A 12952-nucleotide genomic window follows, 5' to 3' on the forward strand; every position below is an offset into this window, starting at 1 on the left:
CTGGGAAATACATAAGACCACCTGTACTCTGATGCTCTGAATCCCCTGATCCCAGCACTTAGCAGCCCATTACAAGATGTCACATGTTCAGATCACGTTTTGATCGATACTGCCAAAGCAAAACACCATATTTCCTATCAAAACAACTCTCCATTGTGAACCAAGTAATCATGCATGCCTCCATATAGAAGCAGATGAATATGTTCAGCTGAAGTGTGACAAAACATTATAGATTTTGACACAACACTGAAACAATTATGAACTTCCCTTCCAGTTGAAAGCCATTAAATGCAACAGACACTTACGAGGAGATGGTAATCTTGGTCTCTGTATCCTCTTCAATCTTCTTCAGGTTCCTGCCCTCCTTCCCGATCAGTCTTCCGACCAGACTGTTGTGGGCCAGGATCTTCAGAGGAATATCCTCAGTTCTACAGAAGCAGGACCACAGGTTGGCCACCACAGAGATGTATTTAAAAAGGTCCCGTGACTTCAGAAGATTCAGACTTACACCTTCGTGTCATCAGCCTCTTTCTGCATGATGTCCATGATCATGCGGCACGCGGCCGAGCAGCCCTCAGGAGTGGAGTGGATGGAGATCGGCTTCTCTGCCGCTCCCGCGTTCTCCTTACGATGGATGTCCACCCTATCAGCACGGGACATGAGACAAAGCTTCGTGAAGAGCTGACAATGTCATCAAGCATGTGTTTAAAATCTTTTGGAGTTAATGCTTGCAGCCAAATCTGATGAATAAATGTGACATATTTCCAGGATATTTAGTGTGCAAAAAATAACAATTCTGTGTACATTACCATTTAAAACATTTAAGCCAAATAGCCAATAATTTTTAATTGCCATTTTAATTCAGCACGGATGCATTAAAATGGTCAAAAGTGACAGTAAAGACATTTATAATGTTACAAAATAAATGCCCTTTTGCTCTTTCTGTTTATCAAAGAATAATGAAAAAAAAAAAAAAAATCACTGTTTCCACAAAAATATTAAGCAGCAGCACAACTAATTTCAATATTGACAATAATAAGTAATGCTTCTTGTGTCTAATCACGTGACACTGAAGACTGATGTAATGATCAAATTTAGTTTCGAGTATTCAGCAGAATAAATTTCATTTTTACATTTTAAAATAAATTTTATGTATGGAATGTAATATTTGGCAACATTATTATTATTGTATTTTTTTAATTATTATTGCAGCCTCTGTCAAAGACAAAAAAAAACTGTAAAACCTTAGATCAAATGTGTTAACATCAGTTAATAAATAAACGAATGAACCAGCAGTGAGCAATATATTTTTACAGAATTTATTAACCTTTGTTAATGTTAGTTCACACTGTATTAACTTTACTATTTACAGATACAACTTTTGATCTTCAAAGCTGTAATAGTAAAAGTTCAGTTTTAAGACTGAGGTTAATGCTGCAGAAGTAATGTTCATTGTTAGTTCATCTTAAATAATGTAGTTAACAAGTGAAACATTGTTGTAAATGTTTCCAAAAAAATCTTACCAAGTCCAAAGTTTTGAATGGTAATGTATATCACATTTGTAATTACATTTTTTTTGTTATGCAGTTAATTATATAGGTAACACTCACTATTACAATATAGGTTCTCACTATTAACTAGTTGCTTATTAGCATGCCTATTATTAACAAATTGGCTATTTGTTAGTACTTATGAAGCACATATTATGCATCACCATATTCTACATCTCTAATTATACCCAATACCTAAATTTAACAACTACCTTGCTTACCATTAATAAGCAGAAAATTGGTTTAGTAATGTATTAAGGTGAAAGTTGTAGTTAATAGTTTGTTAATAGCGAGAAATAGACCTTAAAATAAATTGTGACCATTATAAAAATAGATGCTGTACAGATCCATTGCACTGGAAGAATTCTTCTGAATCTTATTAACCACAGATCTCTCTTTCTTACACTTAGGGATCTCACACTCTCACTCACTTAGACTGTGTCTGTTTGGTGATGTTTTTGATTGTGAGGCCCTCCTTGCCAATGATGGCTCCCACAAACTGCGTGGGCACCAGCATGCGCAGGGGGAAGTCTGGCTGCTTCTGTCGGGGCCCCAGGGAGCCTGCAGAGGTCCCGGGCTGGGAGTCCTGTTCCCGTGATGTCCTCCCACCCCGACGATTCCGGGTCGCAGGTAGAGGCGGAGCAGCATCCATATCCAAAATATAAGACACTTTAAAGGAGTAATCCTCAAAGCTCTGTCCTGTTAACTTCTCAACAGCTCTGAAGTCACAGAGTGGGACGATTATCAGTAGAATACAATGACAGTGTACAGATGGTTTGCTTTTGTAATCTTTTAAATCAAAAAATAAGGCAGGGCAGCATGAAGGTGTATAACCAGTGGCATTTAAAAATACGCCAATCATTAGAGCTTCTGTAGAAAAGCATTACGATGAAGAATTATATATATATATATATATATATATATATATATATATATATATATATATATATATATTTACGATAATGGGACTGATTTATTGAAATATTTTGGGATAAAATTTTGCAATGTAATTAAATACTTGTAGTTACTTAAATAACTAGCTTTTTTAACATATTTAAGTAAAAGTATAACATTTTATGCCACTGTTATATTAATATTATTTATTTACTATAGTAAATATTATTTATTTACTATACTTTACTACTTTGCTTACAGTATTTACAATATTTTGACTTAGCTTTTTTTATATTAAGTTTATTTTTAAGATTCTTACATTTTAGCCTCTTCTTTTGTTGAATATGTCACATTCACCACTGCTGTTTCTGTATCAGTATTAACTGCAAAAAAAATCAAAAATTCAGAGAGAGGAGAAATTATGAGTTAGAAAAAGGGAGCTCAATCATATTCATAAATGTGAAATGCTTCTGTATTATGTGAATAACAGTTTTACACTAGGGCTGTGAAGAGCCACTTGTGTGTCTCAGTGTCTGCAAATAAACCGAGGATTACTGTGCCATGACCAGATGTGTACTTCAGAGGACAAGCACAAAACAACCCTGACGTCTGTAGATCAAAGCCCTCTGTATCATCTAAACACGCACACAATGAGGGAAAGACCTCCACTTGAAGAGTTCATGCAGCTATACACATCCAACAGCTAACAATAGCACCTGCATACAGATCTGGATCTCTAAAGGTCAAGCTGTATTATACTCTCTGGAGAGTGTGAAATGGGGCTAAATGGAGGTTGTTCCACATTACAAGAATTCCTCTTGGTTCATTTGAATAATTACAGACAGAAGCCACTGCAGAGACAATGTGCATGTGCATGGCATTTTTAAGAGGAGAGCCTGCCTTTTTATTGATTAAATGAAGTTTTGTGTCTAGAGGACCAGACAGTCTGTCTGGAAGAACAGTGGAAGTTGAGTGGGATGGCTGGGCACAAATCCAGAGCTTCACACATGAAGAGAACCACAAAGCCTTGCTGTAAGACAGCTCTAGTGATCAATCTCAGAACCAATGAGTGTCACCAAAGAAGACACATCACGCAGTAAGTGCTGAGAAAGAACGACGAGAAGTAGTAATGCTCTTACATCATGCCGAGACAATCATATTTATTTCATAAGATGCAGCGCGCAAGTAATACAAAAACACTATTTGGAAAAGATTTGTTTTATAAATGATGCTGGAATTATAATTATTACTATAGTCTTTGATTTCATTCATTCAGACTGGATTGGGAATTCTGTTTTTGAGACAATAACCTGTTTTTTTCAGCCTGTTTTTATGTGCATTCTGACATATATCAGAAACGAGTGATGGAAGCGCTAAATTCTTTAATTTGCAAAAAAAGTTTTGATGCTCCGATTGTGCGAAATTGATTAATGCAAATAATGGGAGATGGAAACATACAAACACAAAAAGTGTGACTTAGCGCTGTGGGATGGGATAACTTCACTAACCAATTGAAGTAAACCAATCTTGTTCCATAGCATTAGAAATGTTGTTATGGCCATTTTTGAAATGCCTTAGCAAAGTCTGTCATCAAAGTATTTCTGTATAATTGCCTCCCAGAACTGCGTTCCCAAAAGCAGGCATCTATCTCCGAAATGCAATGACTGAATTACTTTGTTTCGTCTACTAGCTCTGAGGTGCAAGTAATTTATTATAAATGAAAATTACTATATTCAGTGGCTTCTCCTACTTTTCTTAGTGATTTATAGTCCCATTTTATCAGAAAGTGACAATTTTGTTGTCTTTGACTCAATGGATGGAAATGAATTATTTGCAAATGTTTTATGCAATATGTCTGGATCTATTAACTTTCAATGCAATTCATACATACAATAGCTTAAATACACCTTTTCTATAAAGAGGAAGTTTTTAATATCATTGATCATTTCACAACTTCAATTCATTATATATTTTTTAATGTCATAGAGTTACAAATGTGTCTTAATATAATGAGAAAAATAAAGTTAATTGCAACTTTCAAGAATTTTTTTTATGAAAATAATGACTAATTAAGTTCTTCAGAACAGTCATTTTTCATAAATAGTCAACCAGTGTGTAACAAACGTTCGTAGTCACGGGAAAAAGGAGGCAGGAACCGGCGAACATTCAAACAAAACTTTAATAATACAATATACCTAAAAGAGCGCGACATCCCCTTCTCATGGATGACTGTCGCACACAAACAGAACCAAAACCCAAAATAAAGTCTGAGCCTGTTCCTCTCTTGTCCAACACTGTCATCAGTCCCTCCTCCGAAGCTCCTGTGGGACTCGATACCGGTGAATGGCGCAGGTGCTCCACCTGCCTCGATCAGTTCCCTCGGCTCTCGTCACACAGTGTTTTACATTAAGCGTTTTACTATGTCCCAAAACCGTGCCTTAATAAGCATGCACTAAATATTTCTCCGAGTTCAAAACAAAACTCTATAAACTGCTCCATTGTGGACTTATGGAGCTGTATGAACCACTTCAAGCTAACCAGGAAGTGTTTGTCTGAACTCAGCTGGTTTTGTGAGAGAACGCAAATATCTTTGCGAGAGAACGCAAAAGTTTTGCGAGAGAACGCAAATATCTTTTCGAGAGAACACAAAAGTTTTGCGAGAACGCAAAAGTTTCTCGAGGGAACGCCAAAGTTTTGCGAGAGAACGCAAAAAATAAAAAAACATATTTTTTTCCTCCCACCCGAAATTTTTTCACTCACTCTGATGGCTCTGTATACTTAGGGGTGACTTATAGTCCGAAAAATACGGTAATGAACAAAATCACTATTGTTAAATCTCACATATATCCAAGGTGTTAGAACAAGATTTTTAATTGATTGTTAAACCACATAACAGTTTTGAATTAAACACTTAAAAGTAAACTTCGCAAAAAAAAAAAAAGTTTTCAAAACTATATGAAACCAACATAAATCCAAAAAGTACATTTCTAGGAACTCTGCATATGTGTTTTACACAACATTTCTGAAACGTATTCCTTTATTGGTGACTCGTGCACATTCTGGTTATTACTAACATGTTTCCTAAAATGAGCGTGTCTTTGTCTGGATTATGAACAGCTGTTTGTTGTGTCTGATATCAACATACAATGATTGGTCATGTCAAGCACCACTGTAACAACATTAATTTAACACACAGATAAAATTATTTTTAGTCACTAAATCAGAGACCCTTCTATCAAATCTCAAGTAGTCTCAGTCGACGCACATTAATACCAGGTATACCTGTCTCAGCTGTGAGTGAGAAAGAGACCGCAGGCGCCTACCTCCCAACACGTTACACCTGGAGCCTCGCCACTTCATGTCCAACTTCAATCCACACACTGCTCACGTCAGCCAGAGCAGAGTTTATCCCTCTGTCTGTGACTTCCTCTCATTCACACTCAGTCGCAGGTGCCCTGCCTGTGTGCCTCCCTCTCACGCGCTCTCTCATTTGGCAAAGACAATTATAGAACATCAAAACTGAGACGTCTCCACTGGCAGCATGTGTTGAAGTGATTTAAGCTTGGATAACGTGTGATCTAAATGCACACATTGTCTCTGTAGTCCACAGTCTGTTAGCAATTTAGACTCATCCACACTACATCAGCACATGTCCCCAACAGAAAACAATCTTAATGGGTTCATAAATAAGCAATTCACTTATACTGTAAATATGAATTTGATTTACCATCCACCTGATACAAGCTGCAAACATGTTGATTACAAAAGTATTTGAACATTTTTAGATGTAGTTTAGCACTGCTTAAAATGTCAACTATGCAAACAGAAAAAAAACTTAGTATACTATACATGTAAGTATAATTACTTTAGACTCTGACAACTCATTTACCTTGTTCCACATTTTCTACAGTACCATACTGTGCTAATAGGCTGTCAAAAACCTGAAATGAGAAAAGAAAAATCAGTTACAAACACAAACAGCAAAACACCTCATTAACTGTTTTTAGATTGAATACCAGAAAATAGGATATGGAAAATAAAATGAATAGTTGACCCCGAAATGAAAATGCCATCATTATACTCACCATTATGCCAAAGATCAAACCCTGTGTGCTATTATTTTTCTGTTTAACACAATGTATACATGCACTATGGTTTAAAAGTTTGGTGGAAGTCTATTATATCTCATTTATTTGATTGAAAATGCAGTAAAAAGTGTGACACAGTGAAATATTGCAACTTGAAATTATGTTTTCTATTTTAAACATTTGTTAACACTTTATTTGAGGGTCTCTTCACTAGTTGCTTATTAGCATGCATGCTACTAGAATATTAGCCATTTATTAGTACTAATTCAGCACATATTAATGCCTTATTCTACATCCCTAATCCAACCCAATACCTAAACTTAACAACTACATTACTGACAAACAATAAGCAGCAAATTAGGAATTTATTGAGGGAAAAGGCATAGTTAATAGTGAATAAGTGTACTCCATTCTAAAGTGTTACCAAACATTTATTATTTAAATCAATTAAAGGTAAAGCTGAATTTCAGCAGCCATTATGCCAAACCTACAAAAATAATTTGAATATGCTAATTAGGTGCTCAAGAAACTTTTGTACTATTATCAATGTTGAAAACAGTTAATATGCTGCTTAAAATTAGTTTTTTCTCACATAATTATTTGATATATTCAAAAGAACAGCATTTATTTGAGATCATAATCTTTTGTAACATTCGTTTTTTACTGTCACTTTTGAAAACTCCAATGCTTCCTTGCTACAAATGTTTCTTATTACTTTAATTTAAAATAATCTTACTGACCCCAAACTTTTTAACAGTAGTGTAGCTCTCATCACACAAAACATCATACACATCATGTGCCTGTTCATGCTCAGATTCAAAACGGCTGTGCAAATGTCACCAGATCAGCCACTTGTGTGAGTACTAATTGCTCATATGGGCCAGCGCTCACTGTGATGATGTCATCAGGATTTACAATCGGGTCACCAGGGCTGAACTCTCTCCAGACAGATACGCATGGACTGCAGAGGAAGTGTACTTGTGTGTGTATGGGTGGAGCTTCCTTAATGTAGTGTGAGTTAAAGAAAGAAGCGCAGCAGCCCAGAGGACACAGACAGACAGAGTCTTGACCACACACACACACACACACACACACATACACACACACTCTGCCCGAGCTGTTACACACTCACCTCCCACTGGAGATCAGGAGGAATGTTCCGGATCTGAATCTTCCGACTCCTGCAGACACAGAAAGAAAGGGACAGTGAGACAAAAAAGAAAGTGAAAGGGAGATACACAGCAGTATTCAACATAAGTGCTACAGCGTGAAAACATACAGGCTGCCTCTAGATCAGATCCGACAGAAACTAAAGAAACTGTGGGACAAAACTACCACTTGTTCTTACATAGAAACCATAAACTCATTCTTGGAATATTGTGAACATGGTGATGATTTCTAAATGCTTTTCCCTTGAAACTATCAAAGACTGTGTCATCTCACAAATCATTAACTAAGACAAAAAAAAAATTAAGTGAATCAATTCTAATCACTGAATCAATGACTCTGAAAACACTATAGTCCAGCATAACATCCTGTATATTTTAAAATGTTTTAACAAAAAAAATAAAACAAATACTGCTGTTATATTGCCACGTTTTGCGATATTGATATATAGTATATAAAAAATTGAAAATTTTGAAATTATTATTATGAAAGTATGAAAATATTGTTCATTTTTATGTTAAACGTGTAAAACATGCCTTGTATTATTTATTTACTTAGGCCTAAAATGCTGGTTCCTCTGACTGAACAGAAAATAACTTTGTATAAACTATTGCAGAGCAAATATACATATATTGAAAAATATAATATCAAATATCATGATTGAAAGTGAAAGTGAAGTTACATTCAGCCAAGTATGGTGACCCATACTCAGAATTTGTGCTCTGCATTTAACCCATCAGAAATGCACACACACAGAGCAGTGAACACACACACACACACACACTGTGAGCACACACCCGGAGCAGTGGGCAGCCATTTATGCTGCGGCGCCCGGGGAGCAGATGGGGGTTCGATGCCTTGCTCAAGGGCACCTAAGTCGTGTTATTGAAGGTGGAGAGAGAACTGTTCATGCACTCCCCTCACCCACAATTCCGTCCGGCCCGAGACTAGAACCTACAACCCTTCGATTGGGAGTCCAACCCTCTAACCATTAGGCCACGACTTCCCTTAAATATAATATAATGATATAATGATATAATTTTTTATATTAAATATTTGTGTGTATATGAGATTTTGTACTATTACTTTTATACAATGGAAAAATACATTATCGATAACTTTATTGTTAAGTTATTTCTAAATCTAATGGAAAACAAAAACAACGTATTCTTTATGAAATGGAAAAAATAAGATATTATCAGGTTTGACATAATTAAAATGTTTCAACCTGCCCATATTGGAGCATTTTTGTTATGGTTATTGTACAGTATTTGGATAAATCCATTGCCTTGCTGCCTATGAAGTCCAAAGTCTTTCTGCACCATTCTAAAATTTGCTCAAATCCTTTAAACCAATCACAAGCTCATCGTGTTCACTGCGGGCAACCGTCCAATGACACAAGCTCAGGAGAGAGAGAGAGAGAGCGAGAGAGAAAGAAGTGGAGTAGTAAAGAGAAAGCAGGTCTCATTCACTACTTTCCACCAGAGGAATTTGACTGTGTCTGCGATCCTTCATTCGTCAGGTCCGACGCTACCGACCAGCCTGTGAGCGTACTGACACCAAAGCCACACAAACCGCTCCACCGCAAGCTGTTAACAACTACATTAAAATGAGTGGAACCGAGCTGGCCAGAGGAAGAGATTTAAGGACAGGAAGAGAGAGGGAGAACCAGATCTTCAGAGACACTTTCACTCTGTTCATTAGGGCTCTACTGCAGGTAGACTTTGATAAGAGCAAGACGAATGCAGAGTAAACAGATGATAACAAGTGCACGCAAGAGGCTTACAAAGATGCGCTAATCATTATTTTTCACAGTCCCAGAGAGGAAGAGATTAAACTCATTCTTTCAAACTGAATTGAATACACTGTAAAGTTGCCCGCATTTTCTCAGCCTCTGCCCAGAACACTCTACATGGATTCAAGCACTCACACGGCTCTGTAAACCGTGACACTTCCTCAAGCCTGAACCCAGCCCTTCAGCTTCGGCTAATGCTGTGGTCAGCAAACTGTCAATCCTTTTAAGCCTGTTGAGAAGGGGCAATTTGGGATAACCCATTTGAGCATGGCGGTTCAGCTAGCTGAAGCCTCCAGCTCTTCATCCTGACCCTCCAATTAGAGGTTCAACTGTAACACCACATCTACAGCGGACAGATCAGCTTCACTTGATAAACTAAATTGCTCTCATTATAATCAATGATGCTGTCTGCAGTGGAGAAGTGGACAGGCATGTCCTTTGTAGTTCTGATGCACCTGTAGTGCTACTCCAGCCAAGCTATTATCTCAGTCTACAAATAAACAGCTTTTACTTGCAGACATTGTATTTTTATTTTTTGCCATGAATTGAATGTTACAAAATATATTTGTTTCTGTTCTATTAATTTAGATAATATTTTTACAAACCATTTGTACGATACAATTCAAAAGTTTTTATTAATAATATTTGATTCAGCAAGGACACATGAAATTGATCAAACATTAGGGATGCACCGATCATGATTTTTCATGGCCGATTCCGATACCGATTTTTTTACAAGCAAACTGGCCGATTCCGATTTCCGATTTTTTTTTTTGTCTTTTAAGCAACAAACAAGAAAGAAGGAAAGTGTGCATAAACAAGATATTTGGTATTTAATAGGCCAAACTTGCTTTTGGCTATTGAAAACAATAACTGTAACCATCTGAAATTAACAGCAGTGACTGCACCATATAGCCTACATTCAATACAAACATAGCTGGTACAGACATCAGCATTTAGCTTTTGTTTTTGAATTAGGTTGAAACTACATAGAACTGGCCTTAAATTAAAAGATTAACTGTAACCATGTGAAATTAAAGGCAACAACTGCATAGTTCTACAATCCAAACAACACAATCAACACACATTCAATAACATGTTTCTTAATCAGCATTCAGTATTTTAGTTTTTAAATTTGGTTTTAAATAAAAAAAAGTCTTTACCAGTGAGACTAAATAAAAGTATGCTATATAAATACATTTTCCAAAATGTTAAAATCAAATAATGTTTGTGCGAATAAAACAAAGATGCAAAGTGTATCATTCATCTAATTAAAAAAAAAAAAAATAGGGTAATGATTCACATCTATATTTTTTTTACTTGAGCCAATGAAAAATAAATAACTTTTTTGTTTCAATTAAAAAAATGTAGATGTGAATCATTATGAATGAAACATTTTTTTCAGTGTGCTACAGCAGGTGATTTTTAAGTCAAATAAAGTCTATGTAATTTTAAGGTAAAATAAAAATAATCATCCTAATGCAGAACTGACGTTTATTTCTGGCTTTTCAAACGTGTATGCAAGTTCTAATTAAAAAAAAAATCAGTTTTGTCAGTTAAGTCCGTTTCGTTTCTCATCCAACACGTGAGAAGTTGAGCTGAACATCTCTTCACGGTTTACTCGTGTTCAGGGCGCGGACCGGTACATTAGACGCTCGCGCAGCTTCAGTGCGCGCAGGAAATGCTCTTATTATTTGTGCGTCAGTACAACAACGGCTGATCGCTTCCTGCTGCTATCTGTGCCTCAGACATGAAGCTCTGCACTTCCAGCGCTGATCGGCTGCCTGTGTCCTGCGCACAGGTTTCGAAATACTTCCACACAAATGACAAAGCGAACAATTACAATGTAGTCTGTGCACGCGAGCGCACTTCCGGAAAAAATCGGCCGGAAAAAGACCAAAAACCGGCCGATTGCCGATAGCGTATTTTAAGCAAAAACCGGCCGGTTCCGATTTATGGCCGGTCAACCGGTGCATCCATATCAAACATTACAGTAAGCACATTCATAATGTTACAAGAGATTTATATTTCAAATACATGCTTCCTAGTGATCAAAGAAACTCAAAAGTATAATTTTCCACAAAAACATTAAAGCAGCACAACTGTTTCCATCATTGATAATAGTAAGAAATGCTTCTTGAGCACTAGTTCATCATCTTCGAATTATTTCTGAAGCATCATGTGTCACTGAAGACTGGAGTAATAATACTGAGAATTCAGCTTTGACGTCACAGGAATAAATTACTTATATATTCATATATCAAATAGTCATAATATTTCACAATATCACAGTTTTTTACTATTGACTTGCTAATGGTTAAGCATTATTTCAATGAATCACATAATGTGATTTATTAAGATTTGCGCTTGTCAATTCACTGGTATTTGCGGCATAATTTAATCCCCCAAAAACAGTGTCTTAAAGCAGGTGATAATTTGAACTGCTTGTGCTGGTCATTGTGAAAACGAGTTGTTGTGTCTGTGTTCTTTAATGTGCACCTTGTCAGTAAATCACCCTCAGAGTTTTCCCCTCCCTTCTGTGCTTTTATGGAATTGCGCTCTAACACTAATTTGGCCTGTTTAGTAAATCTGGCCCTAAATAAGCATATGATTTAAATGGTGGTAAAGCTGAAATAATCATAACTATAGGTGAAATGACAAGGCAATTAAACAAAGGATGATGCTGATCAATAATAATAAAAAAAGCAGTTTGTTTACATTCTTCAAAATATCTTGTGTGTTTGACAGAGGAAATAGCCATACAGGTTTGAAAGGACATGAAAGTAAATAAAGGATGACAAGAAGCAGCCCCACTTTATATTAAGTGGCCTTAACTACTATGTACTTGCCTCCAAAAGAAGTACAATTTACTTATTGTGTTCATACTGTATTGCAAAACATTGTTGCTGCAATTGAAGTTGGATACGGGTAAGTTTAGGGACAGGTTTGGTGGTATGAGTAGGTTTAAGGAATGGGTCAAAAGTGTAATTAAATGTAAATACAGAAACTAATTTCAGATGTAATTACATGCAGGTATTTTTTTCCAAATTTAAGTACAAGTAAAAAAATGTATAAGCACAATTATCACATTGTACCAAATTATTAATTTATATGTGACCCTGGAACACAAAACCAGTCTTAAGTGGCATTTTTTATTTATTTATTAAGATTTATACATCATGCATAAATGGAAAGCTTATTTATACAGCTTTCAGATGGTTTATTAGGATCGGACAATATTTGGTCAAGATACAACTATTTGGAAATCTGGAATCTGAGGGTACAAAAAGAATTTAAATACTGAGAAAATCACTTTTTAAAGTTGTCCAAATGAAGTTCTTAGCAATGCATATAACTAATCAAAAAATATGTTTTGATATATTTAGGGTAGGAAATTTACAAAATATCTTCTTGGACCATGATTTTTAGCATAAGAGAAAAATCAATCATTTTGACCC

The 12952-nt window shown here is 35.9% G+C and overlaps 1 protein-coding gene across 3 annotated transcripts in view; it reads right to left on the reverse strand.

Annotated features, from left to right (window-relative positions):
- Nucleotides 1-12952, reverse strand: part of igf2bp2a (insulin-like growth factor 2 mRNA binding protein 2a) — a 56042-nt gene that overhangs the window by 14030 nt on the left and 29060 nt on the right. For all 3 annotated transcript variants that reach the window (XM_026272178.1, XM_026272177.1, XM_026272179.1), the window contains exons 3-8: nucleotides 7665-7713; nucleotides 6334-6385; nucleotides 2764-2827; nucleotides 1982-2269; nucleotides 509-643; nucleotides 306-428 (exon numbers count right to left, since the gene is read on the reverse strand). In XM_026272178.1, the coding sequence (XP_026127963.1) occupies nucleotides 306-428; nucleotides 509-643; nucleotides 1982-2269; nucleotides 2764-2827; nucleotides 6334-6385; nucleotides 7665-7713 (711 nt within the window). The remainder of the gene's footprint in view (nucleotides 1-305; nucleotides 429-508; nucleotides 644-1981; nucleotides 2270-2763; nucleotides 2828-6333; nucleotides 6386-7664; nucleotides 7714-12952) is intronic.

Source organism: Carassius auratus, chromosome 9, assembly GCF_003368295.1.
Source record: "Carassius auratus strain Wakin chromosome 9, ASM336829v1, whole genome shotgun sequence".
In the NCBI taxonomy this organism is placed as follows: Eukaryota; Metazoa; Chordata; class Actinopteri; order Cypriniformes; family Cyprinidae; genus Carassius; species Carassius auratus.